The 25,639-nt window shown below is 41.9% G+C and overlaps 1 protein-coding gene across 1 annotated transcript in view; it reads left to right on the plus strand.

Annotated features, from left to right (window-relative positions):
• The first annotated feature begins 1,371 nt into the window (after nucleotides 1-1,371).
• FMOD (fibromodulin) overlaps nucleotides 1,372-25,639 on the plus strand; it is a 78,085-nt gene continuing 53,817 nt past the window's right edge. The window contains exon 1 of the mRNA XM_081865338.1: nucleotides 1,372-1,484. Within this exon, the coding sequence (XP_081721464.1) occupies nucleotides 1,482-1,484 (3 nt within the window). The 5' untranslated portion in view covers nucleotides 1,372-1,481. The remainder of the gene's footprint in view (nucleotides 1,485-25,639) is intronic.

A 25,639-nucleotide genomic window follows, 5' to 3' on the forward strand; every position in this document is an offset into this window, starting at 1 on the left:
GGTTTAGTCTCCTGTTTCTCCACATTGGCCAATAAGATGCCTCTGCTAAACAGCAGCACCCCTCCTTGAATCACAAAGCAGGCATGGGAAAGTTTGTCATGCCCTGACTGCTCTCAAACCTCCACAGCACAGCATTTTTTGTAATTGCCTGGTTAATAGACAGGCACCTATGATGGTCTGGATGAATGAGTTCAAGATGCTAGGCTTTTTATTCACCATCCCTTTAGTTTGTTAAAATGTTCTCCTATTTCCCAAGCTGCGATGTTGACAACTCATCGTGCTGGGGGTTGTCTTCTCAATTCGTTCTGCAAAACCACCCCCTTTTGCAATCCTTCCATATGTGCCATCTCCAAGGATGTCTTGTCACTGCCACACTGTGAGAAATAAAATGTTTACATTAATTAATAACAATTCAGATGACATGTTAAATGTAGCAACACAACAAAGCAATGCCAAATTATTGCCCCCAATGGCGTGGTGGGAAAGCAAGTGAGGATTTGTGCTTATTTACATAAAAAGGGATCAAAGTCTTTCTGCAGACTGACAACTAGTCCTCAATTCTCAAAGCACGTAGGGTACTTCATGAGGATACATGGGTAAATAAAGAAGATCAGCCCATTCACAGGATTAGAAATCGGGTCCTCTGCCTCTTGAAAAGAAAACCTTCAAAATTCAAGTGTAGCAAACACCAGAGCCTGAATTATGAGGGATACTTCATAGCCTGCTGAGTGTTTTGACATGTGAGTGGTACTTATTGCAGCATTCTTCATTGCCAGTGGATATGTTTTTCATATTCTTAACATCTACTGTGATTTAATAGGTTGTCTAATCCACTGGTATACTCTGTCAGTCAAGTGTTTAAAGCTTTTGGGATGGTCTTAAGGGAGGGATTTCCGTATCTTGTTCTGATAGCCTCAGTTGTTGTGAGCGCTCTCTGTCTCTCATGTGGGAATAATGATGTTGCTGGATATATGCAGGGAATAGCTCATGGAATGAATGGAAAGCAGAGACCTAAATATTATCTGCTGATGTGTACATGGATACTTGCTCAGTGACATCACTCTGGTCTTTCAACTGCTGCTAGTGGGAAAATGCCTGGGATGATAACTGAGGCTGTGACTTCAGCTTCCTGCAGCTACTTATCATGTAGTGAGATGAGTCTAGCCATGAGTGTTCGGCTGCAGACTCTTTATGGCCCAGAGATAACTTCTGAATGAACTATTAGCAGATCTGATTCTCATTATAGACCTCTGGTTCTGATTTTGATTATCTGGAAAGTATCTTATCAATGCAAGGAGCTTACATAATACCCTTTTCTTATGTACTGAATATCCCATTTCAATTCCAAATTTGAAAACAGCAATGCTGAAGCTGCCACTGTTTCTCCTGCATTCTGCTCTTCTCTGGATTAGTCATGGCGATGTTGTGCAGAGCTAGAAAAGAGAGGTGTTTTCTGACAGTGCTGAAAAAGTCCCTGAGAAATGGTAAGTAGATTTGGCTCAGCCACTATATACATTCCAAGATTTATTGGAGCCTTTCTGGTATGTAAAAAGAATGCTAAGGAAAAACCAGAAATATGGTGCCATTTAAGTACAACCATTAATACCAGCGTGTCCAAGGATCTCATGATCTCCTGTCCTGCTCACACATGCAGAAATCAAATGATCTCCAGTCCCATGTGGTATAACTCCTGTAGGTGGGAGCAAATAAAACAGGTTTACTAAGGTATGAGCCTGCTTCTGTTTCCTTGCCAGATTGATAGAACCCTCTACTGCAAGATGCTGTTTGGGGGGGTGTCAAATTGGAGTAGTGAATGCAGGGGGAACTAATCCATTGCATCACTCCCACTGTAACTGCACAGATTGTGAGGGGAAAAGGCATTGCAACCTATATATTGGGTGTCATATAGCAAGGTAGCTTTAACACATGTTTGACAGAGTGCCATCCCTTATTCCTGCTCACACCTTACTTTGTGGCAGGAGGAGGTCTGCCATAGAATCCCATGCTTGGATGAAAGACACAGAACACATTTGTAGAACAGAAGCTTTTTCACACTGAATATTTTTTTCAAGGTGATGATTATACTGGTTGGCCTGCCAGCAACTTCATGCAACCACACAGAGCCTTTGATGAGAGCTATTACTGTGAAGCATTCACTAGAGCTATGGAAGTCATAGCTCAAACATGATGCATTTGGTAATCATAGGGCTGAAGGAGTTCCAGAAGTCTCTGGAAAAATCAGTACCCAAAACTGTTTCCCAGGGTTTTTAAAGCTTTCCAAAGCCAGTGACTATGCACACCTCTCCATCCTCCATCAGTCAAGTGAGAATGGTTATCACCATTCAGGAGGGTGTGGAGCAGTGCTGGTTTGGTGTGTGGCCTGGGGTGAGTCCCGAAGGCCATATAGAGAGTTCCAGCCCTCAGTCTAGGGACACATTTAAAATGTTTTATTTGCAGTTGTGTAGCAAAGTACAATATACAAATGTGACACTAGATGGCAACAGTGAGCTATGTAAAATTCAACGTATTTTTCAAAGTGTTAAAAAAACACCATTTTCACAGTGTTTTTTTAATATGTGTGTAGATTCCACCCAGGAGCCAAATTAGTCAGCCTCTGAGAAAGGCTGCTTTCCAAAGCACTCTATTTGGTACACACTCCTAGGTAAGCACCCTCTTAATGCTAAGTAGAAATGATAGAGAGATCCTCAACCCAAAGAGACTGAGCTGATCTATTTCTCTGTTGGACCTCTTTCTGACATCTTCTGATGTAGCCCAATAGCTTATTGGGGACGATACACAGGATTCTTTCAGACAGTGCTATTCTCCATTCCCCACAATATAAAGTTACCTTTCCTCCTTTCCAGGAGCTGGAGCTTTTCTTCTAGTGTGGAGGAAAGAGAGCCCCCATCTGCTTAAAACATGAGAGCTCACTTTATCCTCTATAAAGTTATCTATGGTGGGAAAGGGGGCAGAGCATGATATTAATTAGCTCTGTGTTTCACAGAACCAGAGTCAATGCTGGAAAGAATCCAACTTCTGTGATCCTACTGTGGAAATATGAGATAGTTCTTTATTCAAAGGCCTTGTGTTTCTTTCCTCCCCATGTGTTCCTTCAGCTGCCTCCAAAACTGTGCCCTGGTGTAGTCAATTTCACATCTCCTTTGAATTTTGTGGTACTAAAGGTAGAGGCTGCAGTGAGGTAAACACAGCAAACTGGATCCCCACCTTCAGTGAAGCACCACAGTTATCAGTGTTGGGTCATGACTGAAGAGGGAATTGTCCTTATTGCTCAAGAAGAAAAACAACCCATCTGTACACCACCCAACCCACAGCTGTTCTTATCTCCCACACATTCTTCAGATGCTGTTTATTCACCACTGACATTAAGGCAGCCTGGAAAAGGAAAGTAATCCTCTTTTTCTAGTTTCATTCATATACAGTTAGTCCACATCCCCTGGCACTAATCCTAATGATCACCATCTTCCATTAAAGAATGAAGGCTGTGCCAGAAATGACAGCTGGTGCCACTTGTTGGAAATCTGTCTTATGGCCACATCAGCATAAGTGGATGAAACAGGGGCTGTGAGGTCCTTGCAATGTGATGGGCAGCCAGCACTGGCTCACACACAAACAACATGGATATTTTTTCAATGGAAATTCAAAGGTCACACACATCCCTAAAAGGAAAAGGTTGCTGACTCAATACCACATGACACATGACATTACCAAGTCCAGGAGCTAAGGAGGGGTCTTTTCCAACTAAATTGTTATCAGAGCAGAAGCCAATGCAAAGATGCCTGTTAGGGTAACAGGACTTTCCATGCTGCCCTCCCCCCTGTGCCCCTGCCCCTCTAGGGTTGGGAGAACCCCCTGAATAGTGGAGGAGGGATGGAGATCATTCCACCAGGCAAGCAGAAATCTCCTTGGTGCTATGCTGAATACAACTCAAAGACTGAACAATAGCAGTGAGTAGGTGTGCGAAATGAATGCCAAGCACATTGACAACTACAGTAATCATGACAATAAATGTAGTTTTCTTCCCTCCTTCTCTTTCCCTCCTTTATTTAATATGATATAAAGAATATCACAAGCACCATACAAATCTCATCCATTCTTACTGCAACACAGATGACGTAAATACTTGTATTTCTGCTTTTTTATATACTTTATTTAAATTATTAATCTTAATTGTTGGAAAGCCCATTGCATTTTTGGATATATTGAAATACTTTTATAATAACAATACATAACAAAATTTCCTCCAGTTCATCTCATCTTTGATTTTCTTCTTCATTCTGTTATGATTGATAGGAGCTTGAGATAGTGAGTTCATTTGATCCAAGTACATTGCAAAGATTTAGATTATCTCCTCTAGATCATCTCCTCTGCAATTGCTTTATAGGTCATTAAAGAATCAAGTCCTTCCCACTGCCTGACAGTGCTTTCATATGAAGTAATATGAACAGGCCATGTAGCGTCTCCTTTGTTGTATTCATAGATACAACACTCATTTGAGCACATGCAATGAATGGATGGTGCAATGACTTAATGTTTTGATTACTGTCCAATAACTACATACCCTGAAGTGATGCACTGAGTGACCTCTGTTCCTTTATTGCGGGGAAATGTTAATCCTAAAGTGTCCTGTGTCTAGCTTGCTTCTTGCAGACCTTGACCAGCACCTTGACTACATGTTGTGGGCTACAGTTTCCATGATGACTAACCTGCATTACTATCCATGCTACCTAATAATATGTCCTAGTGAACGAAATGGGGACTACGCCTGTAGACATACATAGGATTGCATTGTTAGGCTGCAGTCACTTGAGAGTAAATCATTTCTAATTCTAATTAGACATGTATTGTGCTGTTAACCTTTCAAGAGGAAGGTTCCAAACAAAAACAACCTTGGCAAGTTATTTCTGTATTGATTGTGCTAGTTATTAGTATGACCATATTTATTAAAATTTCACGTGTTGAGTAAACGCTTGCTGGCTGATTGTCTCCAAAATAAATGTTTTGTAATAATCTTCTCTGACTAAAGCAATATACCACTGCTGAGGCAGCCAAAAATAGTCCCTTGCCACCAATTAAAAACCGTTTCATTAGGTAATTTAATGAAACACTAATTATTAAACCCACATGGGTCTTTATGATCCTCTCCCAGAAACTTGTTTACAAAGAAAACTATAACCAGCCCAGTGATCTTTAATCTTTCAGCCATTGGACGGAACTTCAGACTTAAGTGACCCAGATCAAGAGTAATCACGTTTTTCCAGCTGAGATTATTTTACCATTATTTATTTTGGGTGTTTATAATATTTCTTTTGAGTCATTAAAAGAAAAGTGCAACTGGCATTTCATCTTGTGCTGCTGTTGCTTTCTACGTAGCTTTCTACGTAATATCTGTTGATGCGGGCAGATATTATCAGCTACAATCTCAGCTAAAGCATCCATGACTGATGGCTATTCAACCTCTGCTTAAAAAACCTCCAAGGAAGGAGAGCCCACATGTGCATAAAACAAAAATTACCAAAAAAAGTGCACTCTTATTTCAAGGAAAACATGTCCAAGTAGCACTGCCCCCCAAAACCCCACTGCTCAGGGAAGTATCGGACATGCAACTGTATGAGTTCAGTGGTGGCCAGACCAGATCTGGGTGAAAGTGAGCAAGACACTGTTCCCCAGCCCCTCATCCCAAATACGAACCATAACAAAGCTATCCACAGTCTCAGTGTTCTTATTCTGGCTCTAATTTGTTATTTGTCAGTCTTTTCCAACCCCAACCTCAATTCATCTGTGAAAAGAAAGAATGTCAAGCTCCAGAGCCATTCATAAAAAATGTTAATTGAGACCATACCTAAATATCCACCCATCCCAGCCCGCTAAACTTGGCTCGCATCAGTTTCATCCACTGCTGTCTCCTGTGCCTCTCAGCTTGTGTTTCCAACCCGCAGGATAACATCAATTTCCACACCAGCAGGAATTCATCTCAAAGGCAGAGCTTTTGCATGGCTTCCCAGTCTTAAAGCCCAATCAAATCGAAAATTTATAAGGGTATTTTAAATAACAGAAAACACCTCTTTGGCAAAACACAAGGCATCTGTTTAAAGGGACGCTTTATCCTCTTCCAGATTTCAGCAAGAGGCACTATAAACTCAGCCAGGACATGTTTCTGTTCAGGTGATGGGGTGGAGGACGGAATAGTATGAATCAGCCACACCTCCAGTTCAGCCATTTTAATAGCTTTTTCAGTACAGTATTCCCACTCAGGGTTGGAGGGGGTCATTCTCTCTGTTTGAATTAACATGTCAGTAGTGATTTAGCAAGAGCATTTCTAAGGAGATCCTGTCTCAGCCTCAGAGCAAATGGAGCACGCAGGGCACCTTTGTAGCACAGCTCCAGAGGCCCTCTTTGCTGTTATTGACATTTCTTTGAATTTAACAAAGCAGAGGTTAATAATGACTAAAGAGAATAGTTCCGATACAGGTTTGCATTTCGCTCTTTGCTTTTCTCTGCGTTTCCTTAGAGACGGGTAGGAAAGATCAAGAGATCCCTCTTGCTTGAATTGTCTTCCTTGTGCTTGCTGTTGCCTTAAATAATGACACACACACACCATTTCGTTAAGGTCCTGCTGTTGGAATTCGCAGAAACAGCAGCTTTGGGGGTATATTCTGCTTGGAACTGCCGCATTTTACAGCATGCAAGTAACTACTGCCTTAGCAAAGGAGACTGTTTAAGCACTGACATGCCTTCTCCTCAGTATGGTCCTGAAAGTCTTTACTGGCCCCAAACTGTGCTTAGTGCTCTACAAATAACCTCTCTATAATCCTTTCCCTCAAAAGGTAGGAGACTGCCTCCATCCAAAAGACTGCAAATGAAGAAATAAATGATTACCAGGGGTGTCTGTGCCAAAAAAGGATGTCTAAATGGGATAGTATGTGTAAACATAATGGGCTGAATTCAACTAAAGAGCTGTGCTAACAGGAGCCAGCATGAGGCTTGCTAGTGCAGTAGGGTTTCCCTCCCTTTCTTTCTCCCTTCACAACTCCATGCCTCCTGAAATTGGCTTGTGGGGAAGGGGTCAGAAGAAACCCCGGAACATAGAATGATAGAATTGTAGAGTTGGAAGGGACCACAAGGTTCATCTAGTATAACCTCTTTCAGTGCAGGAATCTTTTGCCCAATGTGGGGCTTAACCCACAACGGTGACATTAAGAGTCTCATGTTCTACTTGAAAATGATTTACAGATGGTATTTAACTCCAAGTAGGCTTGCTAAGATGTGTAAGACTGAATCAGATAAGTGCTGGAGATGCAAAGAGGTAGAGGGAACGTTCTATCATATGTGGTGGACTTGTAAAAGAGTAAAAGAATATTGGGAAATGATCCATAATGAATGGGGGGGGAATGTTTAAAAGTACTTTCCCCACAAAAACAGAGCCCTTTGTGTTGGGGATGATTCAGACTGAAATTCCCAGGTATCAAAAAAGGTTATTTATGTATGCTACTACTGCGGCCCGTGTTTTGTTAGCCCAAAAATGGAAAACGAGTGAGGTCCCAACCAAAGAAAAATGGCAGCTTAAGTTGACAGAATATATACAGCTTGCAGACTTAACATATAGAATACAAGAACAAGAAGAACATGTGTTTAGAGAAGATTGGAAAATGTTTATTGAATATATGGGAAATTATTGTGTACAGCTGAAAACGCTGGCAGCATTAAGATAAATTCAACAGTGTAAATAAGATTTGATGGATGTAATAATGGAATACTGATTGGTATAGTTTTTGTAAAATATGCAGGGATTTATGATACGTAAAATGAACCATGGAAAGAGAAGAAGGGAAGTCATTGACATCTTAAGGATGTATAAATGAGTATATATATATGAATGAGTCTCATGTTCTACTAACTGAGCTTGGGGAGAGGGGAGGCAAGATCATTCCCTCATGCAAGCAGAAGTGCTTGAGCTGACAGAGCCATTCATTTAGCACTCCTTTGCATTCCAGCTTGGGTATTTTTCAGGGGGTTGAATATGCTCTCTCTATACATCTAGCCCTGGTAATCCACAGGCTCCAGCACTTGCCCCATGACCATCTGAACTGCAGACACTGGCACTCGTGGACCCAGCGTGCATCATCCAAAATGTCATGTTATCATAGTCATCTCCCACCACCATTATTTAGGTTTTTTAAATTAAATGTATATCCCATCCTTCCTCCAAAAGGGGCCCCAGAATGGCAGGCCACAAGTGATAAAACAATAAGCAGAAAACATCTCAAAAACAATTCCAGTACAGATGTAGGCTGGGAAAGAGCTCTGCTTAAAAGGCTTGGTGGAAGAGGAACGTCTTCAGTAGGCACCAGAGACAACAGTCTAATGCTTAAGAGGAGGGTATTCCAAAGGGTAGGTGTCACCACACTGAAGACCCAATTCCTACATTGTGTGGAACAGGCCTTCTGGTAACATGGTGTCTGCAGGAGATTCTCCCCTGTAGAGAACAATGATTGATTGGGTATAAAAGAGATGAGATCTTCAGGTATTCTGATTGAAAGTCGTATATACCAAAACTTAAGTAGAAACTTAAGTCCAGTGGCTAAATGACAGTCAGTGCAATTCTTTCAGCAGCCAGTGCAATACTTTCTTATCTAGAAGCAACAACTAATGGAGGGAAATGGCTTTGAAACTGAGGGTCTGGAAATCTCTGGGGTTAATGCTATAAACCTGCAAAAAAACAACCCAAAAATCATACAAATGTCCCATGAGTCATGCCACCATCACATCTAGTCATAACCTGAATTGTGTCCATAAAGTGATAATAGAGCACAGATGGACATCTGTGGCCCTCCAGATGTTAATGGACTCCAGCTCCCATCAGTGTTGTTTGACATGGCCAATGCTCAGAGATGAGGAGAGGTGAAGTCCAACAAGAACTGGAGGTTCACAGGTTTCCCAGCCCTGTAACAGAGCATTTATAGTACAATACTCTTGGTGACTCATCAATTTCAAGAGGAAGGCACCTGTGTTTTATCCAGCCTGAATTTTCTGGACACTCCTGATCAGATATAGGAAACACAAGCTTTCAAATAATTTAAAGGCTATCTGGAGCTTCCCATCATGCAGAGAAGGTGGAGCATGAGAAAAGCACTACTGGCTGACTCTGTGCTGTGTGACCATAGGGAGACCTGCATCATGGTTGGGGAATGAACTGGGCTGCAGTTTATAATTCTGCCAAGCCTTTCACCTTCTCAAGCTCCAACATTCAATAACAAATCTTTTCTGAATTACACAGATGGAAAATAAATGCCTCTCCAAGTCTGAGGACTCCAGATATTTTAATTTTGAGAATTTATTTATTTTTTGCTTTCAAAAGAAATGCACTGGAAGGAAAGAAGGAGGCAAACGAGAATTGTTGCCAAGGTAGTAAAACCAGCTGTCAAAAGTATTCCCAGAACATACTGCAGGAGCACCAATCACGGCTGCCTGAGGCCACTGCTGTGTTTGTTGTGGAGAGTTTTACTGCGGGATTGGAGGCTGGCCAGTTCAGGCAACTCTGTGGGACAGGAGGCCCAGCATTTAGGGAACCTAAGACCAACCCTCCTCCAAAAAAACCCTCATATTAAACTTTCACCCCAGTCCTAGCCAGTATAGCAACTGTCAGCTCATATATCACTCTCCGTATTAAGAAGGGCATCCTATAAACTTTTCAGTAAAACTGAACAGCTGTTGCCATGGAAAGGGCTTGCCTTTTTTGTTGGAAAGAAGCAGCTTCCATCTCTGGGTTTACAAGCAGGAAATAAATCTGTTAGAGCAGGGATGGCGAAGAGGCATCCTTCTAGATGTTGTTGGGCTTGCCCTCCAACAGGTCTACAATCTTTGTCATGCTGGCTCATGCTGATGGAACCCATCAACAACTTATGATCATCCAGATGTTGCTAGACCGCAACCTAGACCACCACTCACATCTCACAAAAGCCAATCTAGGCACAGCACTGGAAGGAGAGCCTATCCTCTCCTCTTGCTTTTTCTTCTTGCTTTTCTTACTGCAGTTCCTATTTTCTATATGTTTTAAATATATAGAGCCAAGTGTGCCTGTTCAAGCCCTCTGACCTATTCTGTAATAAGCAATCTGTGTGATGAACCTGAGTTTCCACTTTTGCTTAGCAACAGAAGGGAAAACCATGTGGGATCAGAGTGAGGCCCACCTAATGTGGTATAGTGGTTAGTGTCAGACTAGGACCTGAGAGACCAAGGTTCAAATCCCCATGAAGCTCACTGTACAGTGGTACCTCGGGTTAAGTACTTAATTCGTTCTGAAGGTCCATTCTTAACCTGAAACTTTTCTTAACCTGAAGCACCACTTTAGCTAATGGGGTCTCCTGCTGCTGCTGCTGCTGCCGCTGCGCCACCGGAGCATAATTTCTATTCTCATCCTGAAGCAAAGTTCTTAACCTGAAGCACTATTTCTGGGTTAGTGGAGTCTGCAACCTGAAGTGTATGTAACCTGAAATGTATGTAACCTGAGGTACCACTGTACAGCTTTAGGTTGGTCTCTCTCTCTTAGTCTCACTACCTCTCAGGGCTGTAGTGAGGAAAAATGAGGGGAGAATCGTATATGCTACCTTGAACATTCTAGAATATAAGGTGGGATATAAATATGATAAAAAAATAATAGTACAATAATTAAAAATAGCTTATTACCAGCTCCTTATCTCCAAGGTCCATGCGCCAGCTACAGCAATGAAAACACAACATTAAAAAGAGTTTAAAACAATTCGCACTATAAAAGGTAAAGGTACCCCTGCCCGTACGGGCCAGTCTTGACAGACTCTAGGGTTGTGCGCTCATCTCACTCTATAGGCCGGGAGCCAGCGCTGTCCGCAGACACTTCCGGGTCACGTGGCCAGCATGACAAGCTGCATCTGGCGAGCCAGCGCAGCACACGGAACGCCGTTTACCTTCCCGCTGGTAAGCGGTCCCTATTTATCTACTTGCACCCGGGGGTGCTTTCGAACTGCTAGGTTGGCAGGTGCTGGGACCGAACAATGGGAGCGCACCCCACCGCGGGGATTCGAACCACCGACCATGCAATCGGCAAGTCCTAGGCGCTGAGGTTTTACCCACAGCGCCACCCGCGTCCCCCATTCGCACTATAGTCTAGCATTATTTGTGAGAATCTTAGCTAATCAGCAAGGGCTAAATAATCCACTAGACACTGACCTGCAGTCCACCAGTGGAATATGGACTACATTTTGTCCAGCCTGGCTGTACATGATTCATAAGTGGTATATGATATACACAAAGGAAAATCATCAGAGAATATGCTATATTCATTGCTGGGACTTCCAAACAAGTTAGAAGTTACTGTTTCGCAGCCTTTCCTCAGTTAGCAATCAGAGGTCTGCCCTCTGACCAAACTCTAAACACTGTGCCCTAAAATGGAAACTTGTCTGGGTTTGATAAAGCAGACAGAAACGATTTTGGGAGCCAAAAAAGACTTTGCCTTTAATCACAATTGTATGATTCAGCATCCCTGGTGCCCATAATTCATTGTAATATCTGGATAAGCACACACTATGAGAGAGGATTGTGGGGGTAAAGCAAAGGATTGAGAAGGAGACTGTTTATGGGTATCCATGCACAAAAGCTGAATAAATGGTTTATCTGTTGATGCAGACTGGGCCTGGAAAGTTTATCTTTGTGAAAGAGTTCTGTTTTTCATAGAGGAAATGAGACAGTGAGAGTTTAATAGGAAATAAAAACACATAAAGAGAAACTAAGGAGGCTGGCCTGGAAAAATCCAATCCATCCAGCTGTCTGGCCAGCTGTCCCAGACATGAGGAACAATTCCTGCAGCTGCTTTGCCATCACTGGTATCTCAAGTCTCCCTCCCCTCAACACGGAAAGGTGAAAATAAGGAGGTTTTGTATCACCATCTGCAACTGCATGCCTGTCTTGACAATCTCTCCTTTCTTGACAATCTGGTGTAGACAGAAAACAGCTGCTCTGATTCACACCAGAACTGTTGTGGAATAGACAAGAACCATGACAAGAGCTCATCAGAGTTATATGGTTACCAAATAGCGAAGCGAGACACAAAAGGCTCCTAAACCTTTAAGAGCAGTATAAAATAGGGGTGGACAACCACTCTGTGCTAGGATCAAATAGTGAGGCATGGCAGGGTGATTTTATCCCTCCCTTTGGCTGAACTACAATATCAGCAAAGTGTCCTGAGTTAAGTCAGGGCCCCCACAAAGCCTGCTCTGCTACCCTACAAAATCTATCAGCTTTGCAAAACGAGGCTGTCTAAATGCTAGCTATAGAGGTCTGGATGGGAAAAGGGAAAGCTTTGTTTAACATTTTAAAAAATGTACACTGCTCTTACGTTACACACATAAGTAAGCATCATTCTGGTGAGAATTATCAAAGCCCTCCGCTGGTAACATAGGCCACCTGCTAATGTGCAATAAAGTATTATCCTTTTAGCTGCATGAGTCTGTCTAAGGCTGGGCTGGGGAATCTGTGGCTCTTCAGATGTTGTTGGATCTATATCTATCGATCGATCGATCGATCAATCGATCGATCTATCGATCTATCGATCATCTATATTTATACACTACCTTTCCTTCCATGAAGTTTAAGGTGATGTGCATTGTTATGTACTGAAGTTCTCACCCTGGGCCAGCAGGGGGATACTGTAGATAGTTTTCACTCAGGTCCACATATGCAAATAAGGAATTGAAAGTGACATTCAGTGATTGGATAGTTACAGAAAGTGGTTACTGTTGCTTTGTAGTTGAGTTCTATATAAGCAGGTTGGCTGAACCCTTCAGCCCAGTTCTGTTCTGGCCTGTGAATAAACAAGAGCTGTTTGAAGAATCGCTGTGTCATCTGATATGTTCACCCACAACCTAACATGCATGGTTCTTCTCCTCCCCATTTTATCCCCACAGCAACCCTGTGAGTTAAGTTAGGCTGAGAGATGTTGACTGCCCCAAGGCCACCCATGGCTGAGTTGGGATTTGAACACTGGTCTCCACTCCCAAGTCCTAGTAAAACACGCTAACCATTACACCACACTGGCTTGTGTGCATGCTTGGCTGGGGCAGATGGGAGCAGGAGACCAACAACATCTAGAAGGTCACAAGTTCCCAATCTGTACCAAAAAGACACATACTCTGGTGCTTTTTAGGGACATGGCCACCATGCCGCTTTTTTTTTGGTAATGAACGTGGATTAAAGTAGGTTGGGGATACAGTACAAAAACCCAGACTTCAGAAGTAAAAATACAAACCTGGTTTAAGACACAGACTTTTGAGTGTACTCTTGCTTAAGAACTCTATTATTAAACTTATTGTGCATTTAAACACATAAACACACCAAACACCCTGTTTTTAAATACCAGCCATCTCTGAATATTTAGTTTACAATGATGAAGCAATTCCTTTAAAATGACGCAACACTAGAGAATAGACTTGTGCTAAGGAAAAACTTCCCGTGACTAAAATTGACTCAGAATTTTTGGCTTCTAAATACATACTTGGCACATATCAGCAAATCATCTATAGCAATTTTCCATTTGTATCTGTGAGGAAAATGTTGTGCTCTTCATTATGCTCCACATTTCAAATTGTCACTTTCCCTGGTGGGTGGGAGAAGGGTCACTGTTCCTCATTTCAACAGACAAGCTGTGCATATATATCTATGCAAAGCAGAGGTGGGAGAAGACAGCCTCTGAGAAATTTCATCAGCTCAAAAGTCAAAGAGCATCATTGGGCTGAAATCTGATAAGCTAATGAGTCTGAACACAAAGTGCGGTATTTTGTTTACATTTTCCACTACGCTCTTGCTTTTTCTTTCTGAGGGAGTAAACCAAGGCAGCTAACACAACACTATCAACAACAATTTGTAAGATGACAATTCAGACTCACAGAAACAGGATCAGGATGCCATATGATTCCAATCTGGCAATTAGGCGCAAAATCTTTAATAGCTGGAAACACAGCTTAAAGCTAGCAGTACACTGGCCCAATTCACACTCATTGTAACCCATAGTTAGTTGTTTACTGCTCTAGCTCTCAGAAGAAACAAGCATTTATCCCTATGTTCTAATTGGGCCATGGTTTGTTTTGCTCAAACCGTTTTCAGTAAGCCAAGAACAAACTCTGGAAACCATCTAGAAGTTGTGGTTTGTTTGGAGTGTGACAAACCACAGTCCCCACTATGGTTAACCATGAAGTGTGAATGAGGCCACTGTCTAATACTACAGCTGCCTTTTACTGAGCAAGACTATTGATCCAACCAACGGGATGTGTTATTCAGACTTCCGGGTTAGCGCCATCTGCAATGGCGGAATTCCTCTGATCCAGAGGAACCCGCTCTGCGAAAATTGGGTCTTGCCGCGGCGGCGAAGACGGAGACCCTTTAAAAATCCCAGGCGGAGGAAGCCTGGGAACGTGGGATTCGGCTGACACCAGGAGCTACATGGAAGGAAACCCCTTTTTCGGGGACCTGAAGCGACGTGGGGTGAGCGGCGCGGTGTTTTGAATCGACCGCTATTTTTACGGAGTGAAGCCGCACAGCCATTGCCGGAGAGCGCTGACTTTTTCCTGGGGACAATTGGACTCTAAACAAGTACTCATGAGTAGAACGGAAAATTGGGCTAAGAAACACTTTAATTTGGCACTCAGCGGGAAGGTTTTAAACAGGAAGTCCGCCTTCCACTTTTGTAATTAGTCTGAAGCAAAAATCGTGCAAGCCAAAGTCTGGAAAGGTGTACATAAAGGTTTTAAATTCCTCCTGTTTTGATCATCTAAACCCCTCTTGGAAGCAGGAGTAAAGAGGGGAAATTTGATTGTCAGGGCACAGTGGGAGTGTCTTTCACAGAGTCCTCTCTAGCAGTCTCACATGAAAACACTGTGAGCTTCACCTCCTATCATGTGCCTATCTAGCAAAACATGAATTGTTGGTTTGACTGCATTTAAATATCCCACACTAAGCCAGATCTATCTTTGCCTATTCTGGTAGCTGCCAGACCAGTCTTTCCAGCCCTACCACTTGGGACTCTTAGCTGGCCATACCGGGATCTGAACCTAGGACCTTCTGCATACACAGTTTGCACTTTACCCATGACCCATGTATTTGCAGGTGTCCCACAGGCATCTGGTTGGTCACTGTGGGTCCAGGATGCTGGTCTGATGGCCTGATCCAGCAGATTCTTCTGATGTCCCTATGATCTTTCACCCAGATTTACAAAACAAACCTTTACACCCTGAGCACACTGTCAAAGCATGCCTATTTTCTGGTAGCTCTCCCTGGTAAATTGCTGCCTCTCTTTTGTCCTTATTTTTGCCTGTAGGAGATAACATCTTGGAATTTTGTTAGTATGAGTTGCTAAAGTTGCCATTCTGCAGTGTTTGGCTCCCTCCCCAGGATCTCTGGAAATTAAATTTCTGAGTGGGTATTGATAATAGAAGGCTCTTATCTCTATTTATATGCAGAAGCATATACCGGTAAATGTGCATACACAAACACTTAATCACCATTCAGTGCACAACCTGCTATTGCTAAAAGAAAAAGAAAAAAGAGGTATATCGTAGATTACTCTAGGTAGCACAAACTGCATGACAAGTAAGTCTGTAGATTACATATGGCATGGCAATTTATCAGGGGGTCAGGAGGAAGGTGGAAGATCTTACCAGCATTTCCTTGTCATGGTCAAAGCGTCTCCCATTAAGATTTAGGTTGACAGTGACTTCCACCCTCTGCAGAAACGGGATCCACCAACCTTCAGAGCCTGATAGATCAAGTTGCTTTCCAGACAGCACTGGGGACTTTTCCTGCTGACAGGTCTGGTAATTGTATTGAAGCCCTGTTTGATCTGTAGAACATGGAAGTGTTCCATGGTAAAATTCAGTGACTGAATGTTCCACATGATAATAGGAGTTCTGCTTGCCAGATGGAACAATCTCCTCCTACCTGTGCACACTGTGCTGTGGGTTCTCCTGACCCCCCAGAATCACCGACAGTAGCACCACCTTGAGCACTTCTGCTGCCTTAGGAAGCTGCTTCTCCACACAAGTGGAGGAAGACTCTACTGACTCCTTGGTGTCTTGTTCAGCAGAGCCTCACAGGGGGGTATCAGACTGTTTACATTCTGGTCCAAAGGAAGTGATGGAACTTATAGTAGCTCACCATGATTTATTACATAGCATTTTGAGGATAAAATTGCCTGTTGTAGCAGGTCAATTTCCATCAGTGGTCAGAGTGCTGTGCTGTCTGGTCAGATTATATGGTGCTTTAATATGATTAATATATTGTCACAGTTACAGGTATTCATGGGCTGTACATGTTGCAAAGTTACTTTACAGCAAGGAAGTGGCTCCTTAAAAAAATGCAAAATTAGTGTATGTGGCAGCGAAACTGCTTACCGCAAATAGTTCCATCACTGCAGTGAAGGAATTTACTGCATTCCTTAAAAAAAACACAAGAAAACAAAGATGAATAAAAGGGGGTGAGAGAGCTATAGAGCTTAATTTCTAACCACATGACTTATTGGGATCTGAACGGTTTGTGTGATTAGACTGCAATTAAGGCTTCAAACCCGTTCGTTTGCAGCATTTCTTCACTGAAAGCAAATTCCCCAGAATGTTACTTCTTGCAGAAGAGTGTAACAGGACAGTGTCTTGTCAAACTGTGTTTCAAGACATTGATTATGTTCATCTCCACAGCTGGGCTCCAAAAAATTTTTTTGGGTGTGCCAAAATTGTCTTCTCCACTGTTGTGGAAAGAGTGCTCCTCAACCATGTCCCGAAATCTTTTTTTGGAAGTCCCCACCATATGGCAGTGAGGACTGCTGTTCGAGGAGCCCAACCCCCAACCCCCCCCCCCATGGTCAGATCCAAATCTAGATCAGATCTAGAGCTGCATGGATCTGTATTGCCCTACCAACGTATATAACTAACGCTGCAATCCCATCAGAGGCATACTTAGGGGAGCACAACCAGTTCACTCACACTAGGCGCCTAGCCAAGAGGATGCTGCAGCAATGATGTAGAATGGAAGATGAGAGGGGGGAGGCACTGAATTTTAGAGTCACACAGGTCGCTGCTGAGATTTGAAAGCCCAAGGTCCACCACTGATCCTATACCCATTTACCTGGGAGTAAGCGCCACTCAACTAAGCAGAGCTTACTTTCAAGTAGACATGTATAAGCTTTTACTGATATACAAAGAGAAGAGCTGGCCTTTTCAGAAGTCCATTCATCTATCAAGCCTACCTCCCACTTTGGAGCTACGCTACTGTTGATCCCAACACTGCCTCATGCCCAATTCATGCCTGCTGTTTGTTTTCCCCCTCTGTTATATTAGGGATCTTTTTTCAGTGGGTCATCTGATCTCCTTTACAAGTTTCTTTCTTTCTTTATCAGCGCTTAGTCCCATGGTGTCACACCCAGCTATGCTATGAGAGTGAAGGGAGGAGTATGGCCAAGACCAGTGAACAGAGCAGGAAATGGCTTTGAGCCAGATGAAAATAAGAGCGGAAAAGGAAACTGGGAATGACTGAGAGATGATCATGCATCTGGCATAAAATCAAAGGCAGTTTTGCTGAAATCTAGACTCTGATCAAATCCCAGCATAATCCTTTTGATCAATGTGTAAGCTGTGACCCAGTCCTGTTCCTGGATTTATTGCCTCAGTTCCTCTGGGAAAGATTTTCAACTGCTCCGTATCCAAAATCAGAGTCAGATGTTGCTGAAGGATTTGGATTTTATTTAGGCACCAAACTATAGCATTTTCCACTGTTTCCATGGCTTGGGAAATTTGAGATCCATCCTGTTCCCTCTAGTCTATGCTGGATATGGCACCTTAGCAGGATCTCTGGGATTCCCTCCACCGATTAGTGGCATGAAATGAACAGGAGACACAATGCCACTTGGCTTATCTAGTCACCACAAAGCAACCCAGTTGGTCCAGATTAAAGTGTTTCATTTGGGGTTACAGATAGGTTAAGCTGAAGCAGATATAAAGCATGAAAATTAAAAAGTTGTAAGTTCTAAATAGTCGATGCAGAGTATTCTTAGCAACATGTTAATCTCAACTTTTAATTAAAACAAAACAAAATTAATTTTAACTGTTTGTTTTTAAATCAATGGGTGTACATCTTTTTAAAAAAGGAAGAAAAGAAAAACAGCAAAACAGCAAAATACACATCATGGTCATCGTAGGTATACAAAAGAAAAACAGCAGCATAGAGATTTTACAATTGTGTGTGTGTGTGTGTGCGCGCGCGCGCGCGCGCGTGTAAATCAGTGAAAGAGCATTAACATCAAATTGTAAGGAAGAGTTAGAGGGGAAATAGACAAATGAGGTAAGTCCTGGGTGAGGAAAACAAATTGGAAAAATACTAGTCAAAACGACTGCCAGGTGAATTCATAATTTGTGAGGACTATATTAACATAGGACTGATTCTTAAGGTCCATCATAAAGATCCATCAAATACCAACATAATCTTCAGGTTCTGCGGTTCCCTACAGCGCACACAAATTATAAGTAATTTTTTCAGTTGCTGGAATATATACTACCTTTTTGAGCCAATAACCAATTGTAAAATTTGAACCATCTTTCCACTCCTGAGCTATTTATTGGAAGGCTACCTCTAGCAGTGGTGTCCAAACTTTTTTCAAAGAGGGCCAGATCTGATGAAGTGAAGGGCCGTAAGGGCCAACCAAAGTTGTTTTAATTTATTAAAACTAACGGATTACAAAAAATTTCCCAGGAAATGAGAACAATCCTGAACGTTAAAGTCTCACAGCAGGAAATCGAGAGTGCCATACAGAACCTCCAACTAGGCAAATCTCCAGGCCCTGATGGACTTACCTCCAAATATTATAAGGCTTTGAAGGACTACTTGACACAACCCTTGATGGAGGTATGTAACCAGATCATGGAGGGTAAGAAGGCACCAGAAACGTGGAAAGAAGCTTTCATCACATTGATTCCCAAAACAGAAACTGAAAAGACTCAACTTAAGAACTACCGTCCCATCTCACTCCTAAATGTGGATTACAAAATTTTTGCAGATATTTTGGCTAATAGACTTAAAAAAGTATTGAATGAAGTGATTCATAAAGATCAAGCAGGCTTTCTCCCGGGTAGGCATTTGTTTGACAACACGAGAAACATTATTGACATTTTGGAACTCTTACAAACAAATATTAACACTAGAGCGGTGTTAATTTTTATTGATGCGGAGAAAGCCTTTGACAACATTTCTTGGATGTTCATGAAGAAAAATTTGGAAGGGATGGGAGTGGGACGGGGGTTTGAAAATGGTATAGAAGCAATATATTCAGATCAAAAAGCTAAATTGATTGTAAACAATGTGGTGACGGAGGAATTTAATATTGAAAAAGGGACACGACAAGGGTGCCCTCTATCCCCATTATTGTTTATCTTGGTCCTGGAGGTGCTTTTGAACATGATTAGAAAGGACCGGTCAGTTCGGGGCATTGAGGTTGGAGTGAAACAATACAAATTGAAAGCATTTGCAGATGACTTGGTATTAACATTACAGGAGCCAGTTCCTAGCACAAAAAGAGTTTTAGATTTAATTTCTGATTATGGTCGGGTGGCGGGATTTAAGTTGAATAAGCAAAAAACTAAGGTTTTAGCAAAGAATTTAACGTCTACAGAAGCAGATGAGTTTTCGAAAGAGACAGGATTAAATGTGGTTAAAAAGGTGAAATACCTAGGGGTGTATCTGACTTCTAAAAACTTGAATTTGTTTAAGGATAATTATGAGAAATGTTGGTCAGAAATTAAAAGGGATTTGGAAATTTGGACAAGACTAAAACTTTCCTTGTTAGGCCGAATAGCAGCTATAAAGATGAATGTTTTGCCGAAAATGTTATTCTTGTTTCAGACCCTGCAGATTGTGGACAAAGTGGTATGTTTTGGAAAGTGGCAGAAGGATATCTCTAAGTTCGTTTGGCAGGGCAAAAAGCCCCGAATTAAGTTTAAAATACTAACAGATGCGAAAGAAAGGGGGGGATTTGCCCTGCCAGACTTGAGGTTATATTATGAATCTACAGCCTTCTGCTGGATGAAAGATTGGTTTTTGTTAGAGAACACCGATGTCCTAGATCTGGAAGGGTTTGATAACGCTTTTGGGTGGCATGCGTATTTGTGGTATGACAAGGTTAAAGTTCATAAAATGTTCAAAAACCATACTGTTAGAAGAGCAATTTTTATGGTCTGGACAAAATATAAAGACTTATTGGAGAGCAAAACACCAAGGTGGCTTTCACCGGTGGAGGCCAAGGCACGTAAGAGACTTAACATGGAGGCCTACTGGCCAAAATATTGGGAACTAATCGAAAAAGTTGGTGACAATTGGAAGCTGCAGAGTTTTGAAAGTGTAAAAAGCAAGGTGCGAGACTGGTTGCATTATGCTCAAATTCGGGAAATTTTTAAAACAGATAAAAAGGTTGGGTTTCAGGTGGAAAAATCGAAATTAGAGACAGAATTGTTAGAACCTAAAGACAAATTACTTTCAAGAATGTATAACTTGCTGCTTAAATGGAATACACAGGATGAGACAGTCAAATCCGCCATGATAAAGTGGGCACAGGATATTGGACATAACATTATGTTTGATGACTGGGAAAGGTTATGGACCACCGGACTGAAATTCACGGCATGTAGTGCCCTGAAAGAAAATATTATGAAAATGATATACCGGTGGTACATGACCCCAGTCAAGCTTGCTAAGATATATCACCTGTCTGATAATAAATGTTGGAAGTGTAAAGAGGCGGAAGGGACATTCTTTCACCTCTGGTGGACATGTCCGAAAGTGAAGGCCTTTTGGGAAATGATCTATAATGAGTTAAAAAAGGTATTTAGATATACCTTACCCAAGAAACCGGAGGCCTTTCTTCTGGGCATTGTAGACCAGAATGTGTTAAAGAAGGATAGAACTTTTTTTATGTATGCTACAACAGCAGCAAGAATTCTCATCGCAAAGTGTTGGAAGACACAAGATTTACCCACACTGGAGGAATGGCATACGCAGTTGATGGACTATATGGAACTGGCTGAAATGACTGGCAGAATCCGAGACTTGGGAGAAGAAACAATGGAAGAGGACTGGAAAAAATTTAAGGACTATTTGCAAAAATATTACAAGTTGTATGAATGTTAAGAAAATGCACTTTTTAGGAAATATTAGCCCCAGCAATGGTAATTAGGTGAAATGAAAACTAAGGCACAAGAAGATAGAGGTGAAATCAAGAAAAAATTTTATTGCATTATGTTTTAATTAAAATACATAAGATCACGGTTATAAAAATTCTGACTTTGGTAACATGATGAATTGAAAGATACAATAAGTAATGAAATAAGATAATAAATAGCTGAAGACTTTGTATTATGAACATTGGGTTACAAATATATTGAAATGGGTATTATGACAAAATGAAAGATACAATAAGTGATGAAATAAGATAACAAAATGCTGAAGTTGGTATTATAAATAATGCAGACTCGGGAAGATGTGGGGAAGTCCAAAAGATTCTGTAAAAGAAATATGAATTATGAAACTTTTGTACTTTATCTTTTTTCTTTTTCTTATTCTGTAAAACTAATAAAAATATTTAAAAAAAAAAAAAAACCAAAGTTGTTGACCTTTTTTTTAGAATTGAAGTTGTTGACGGGTTTTTTTTAGGATTTTACCCCAGGAAATAAACTGCCACAGGAGCTGGATTAAACCGACCGGCAGACCGGATTAGGCCCCCGAAACAGACTTTGGACATGTCTGCTACAGGATAAAGGACAAGTGGTTTTAATGTTACTGATGAGTTGATGTCTTGAAATACAGAGAGAAGCTAAAGAGCCAGATCTGGCTGGATTCAGTTACCAAGACTGTTCCTAATTTCCCCCATAACTGCAGTCCAGAAAGTATGGGGCCAATAGGCAGGTCCACCATAGATGCCAATAAGTCCCTATGGCTCCACAGTGCCACCATCAGGATTTATTCCACACAAGCAACAGGACTTTTCCCCTCTCCTCCTGCCAGTCTGCTCTAGGGGGTTGTGGGAAACCCCAGAACACATATGGGGACACCCAGGAGATGTCCCATTGTGTGAGTGGACACTCTTCCCTTCATACATATGCCAATCAGAATTATGTTGCATCTCAGCTTGAACAATTAGTATCCACTCTTACCACTAGTAAGTTGACAAGTTGCTGAAAAGCTCTGCCCAGAAACTCCGAAGGTTTATTTTGTGACTTTCACATTTTGACATTTTGTGTTCTGGTTGGATTTTCATTTGCATGTATTTATTATGTCTATGTTTGGGAAATGGCCCTGAAATAATTGCCGAAACTATTTCCTCGTCGTTGAACAGGCATGCTGTTATATCCACAAACTACTTGGATTCTTAGCAGATTTATTATCTAAGTGTTGCCAAACAGCTCTTTGATGATGAGGCCACAAGTGATCTTGGATGGATTTGAACTGGTAGCATAAAGCATTTCTGAGCATTGTTAGAGCCCTTTAGAGACTTTACTTTGATACACTGCAGGGTTTTAATGTGGCTTAGATGGTAAGCCTGCCACAAACCCGGCTCCATAAATCAGCCTCATTTTGTGCTTGCAGTGTGTTCCAGCTAGCTGATTCTATTCTACGGCTGCTCATCCATTTCTGTTCCTTGCCCTTGTCTTGAAGTCTTTGCCTTTTGCTCCATCAAACTGAGACCTCGGGGAGAGGCAGCTTTCTGCTTTTCTATGCTGTTTTTTGAGATCCGCTTATGCTCCCAGTTCTTTCTGCCCATCAAGCAAGTCTGGCATACTCCTTAAATTATGGATTCACTGGGATACAACTAGGACCGGAGTTTGATGTTCATGGGGGGGGAAGGGGGTTTAAGCCAGTATGCTTTGACTGACCAGAATGCTTCCTGCCACACCCTAGCTCTGGCATGATTTAGGGTGTTCTAAGCAAACCACAAGAGTCTATATGTTAAAATGAGTAATATTACCATTTCATACATGGAAAAATATTCCATGGATATTGGCCTGAGCTTCAGACACTGTAAAGCTACTACATACAAAACAAGTCTCTGGGAAATAAAAAAATGATATTTATAGGGGGAGCAGATAGAGACTACTGGTTGAGCCTTGAAAAAGTTACAGCTGCAATGAATCTGCTCCCAAAAATTCTCCACAATATTCTCCTTTGTGCATTAGCTGTTCTCTGGGTGCTCCGTGTATGCTTGAATTTTGTCTAAATATTTGCTGTCTGTAACTTGACATATGTTATTTCAAAATTTAATGTCTGGCCATTTATATTTTGCAATATTTGAAAGCTGCCGTGAATTGGTTTTAGCATTTGACAGGACGCAGTATATCTATAGTTAGATAGATAGCTGATATGCAATCATATATCACAGTGGTTAGCAAACTTTCAGGGTACATATTCTACATTGGCATCTACCAAGAAACATCTGCATGGCTGCCATGGGGTAGTGGGGAGAAAGCAGTATAGAACCTCCTCTCCATGTCCACTGTGACCTGAAAGTGTTCCAAAAACACATCCAACTTACTTTTTTAATGTGTGGCCATTGGGGAAGAACAGTAGTGGTTGTCAAGCTGTCTTTCAGCTGTATTTCTCATAGTGGGACCCTTGATAAACTTCCAAAGAACCCAGGGTTCCCAAGAAGACAGCTTGCCAACTGCTGGCATGTCATGTTTGACAGCATTTGATGGCTGGCATGCAACAGAAGTTAATATTAGATGGCATTTGATAGTTAGCACATAGGAAAAATGCAGCATTTGATGGATATACATGATCATTGACAGCTTATGATATTTCATATTTAAAGCCTCCATAAATCAAAGCAACAATGAAATGTCAAGTAGTCTAAAGTTCTTCTATCTTAAAATCAGAGATTCAAACTTTTAGGGAGGAATTCAATGTAGTGCTAAGCAGATTGTTCCATCAGTGCAAGCATTTCTGTGATCTGCCCTCTCCCCAGCACCCAGCAAACACACACCTGGTCATTAGTTGACATCCAGTGCTCATCAGCCCCAGGTGGAATGCATGTGCAGGAGTGCAGGATTTGGCTCTGCCAATGCATTTGCGCTGCACCAACCTCCCCACCCAGTGAATTGTTTCTGTTTGGAGCACCCCAGATTTCCCATCTCTGCTTAAGACCATATTGGGTATGTCAAAGAGATCTATTGCATGGGAGAATATTTCCTGGGTGATCAAAACATGCAGCCATCCTCTGTGGAGTAAGCAGAGGGGTTGACAGGAGGGGAAGTAATCTTCCAAGGTTTGACAAGTAGGCACCTGGAGAGCAGCTACTGACACATTTCCAACTCAGGCAATTAGAAATAAACAGGTGACACAACTAAGAGGATTTTCTCATTCCATCTTGTTAGAATGTGTGGGTTTTGATGGATGCATAGCACCTGAACAGTCTGCCAGCAGGATACGGAGTAGGTAGCCCACTGCAGATATAGTGGTACCTCAGGTTAAGTACTTAATTCGTTCCAGAGGTCCGTACTTAACCTGAAACTATTCTTAACCTGAAGCACCACTTTAGCTAATGGGGCCTCCTGCTGCTGCCGCGCCGCCGGAGCATGATTTCTGTTCTCATCCTGAAGCAAAGTTCTTAACCTAAAGCAGTATTTCTGGGTTAGTGGAGTCTGTAACCTGAAGCATATGTAACCTGAAGAGTATGTAACCCGAGGTACTACTGTATAGGGATTCTTATAGTGGCAGGCTCAGCCCATTTCAAGATAGAGGTACAGATGTGTTCTTAGAAAGAGAGTAGGGAAATAGTAAAATTTCAAACTTTGATGCAAGAATCTCATCTATCCTGAAGATTATCTTACAAGCCATTGGCCTTCCCACCTCCACCGTTGTCTTGCACCTCAAAAAAAAAAAAGAAGTGCTGTCTGTATTTGATGCTCAATTATTATTCTGACTTGAGATTATTATTTTTTTACTTAGGCAGATCAAACCCTTCTGTGGTTCCCTGCCCCATGCGAAGAAACCATCACATTTTTGCATGCAACTCAAACTCCACCTGCCTCTCTAGTTCTGGAGAATGACACAGCAGCTACAGAAGTAACATGGTGGGGAGGGTAAGACAGGTGCTTCTCATCTTTATGAGAAAAGGGGCCAGAGACCCCAAGGAAATAACCTGATAGTTCTGTGAAAGCCAGGCAGAAAGGGAAAGAACAGACCAAAGTAAAAAAACGATTCAGAAATGAACTTTGCAGCTGTCTTCCCCAACAAAAGCCCTTTAGTCCTTGGGCTCCAGGCTCTGCAAATGAAGCCAACGGCAACATTTGGGGATGTGAGCTAGAAGCAAGTTATGTTTATTTTTTAGCACAGCCTCTGAAACACATGTGAGCATAGCTGGAAGACACCCGAGCCAGAAGTACAGCTGGCATGAAAAAATGCAGAAAACCAAAAGGGAAAACTGTGTTGGAAGGAGAGAGGGGGGTTGATTTGCATCAGACTGAGGATCTAACCCAAGGAAACCTATGCAAGCTAACTTTCTTTCCCAAACTCTGAAATAATTCTGCAGAACAGGGCAGGGCCATAGCTACGGGGTGGTGAGGTG

This window comes from Podarcis erhardii (assembly GCF_964252035.2).
Source record: "Podarcis erhardii genome assembly, chromosome: 6".
NCBI lineage: Eukaryota > Metazoa > Chordata > Lepidosauria > Squamata > Lacertidae > Podarcis > Podarcis erhardii.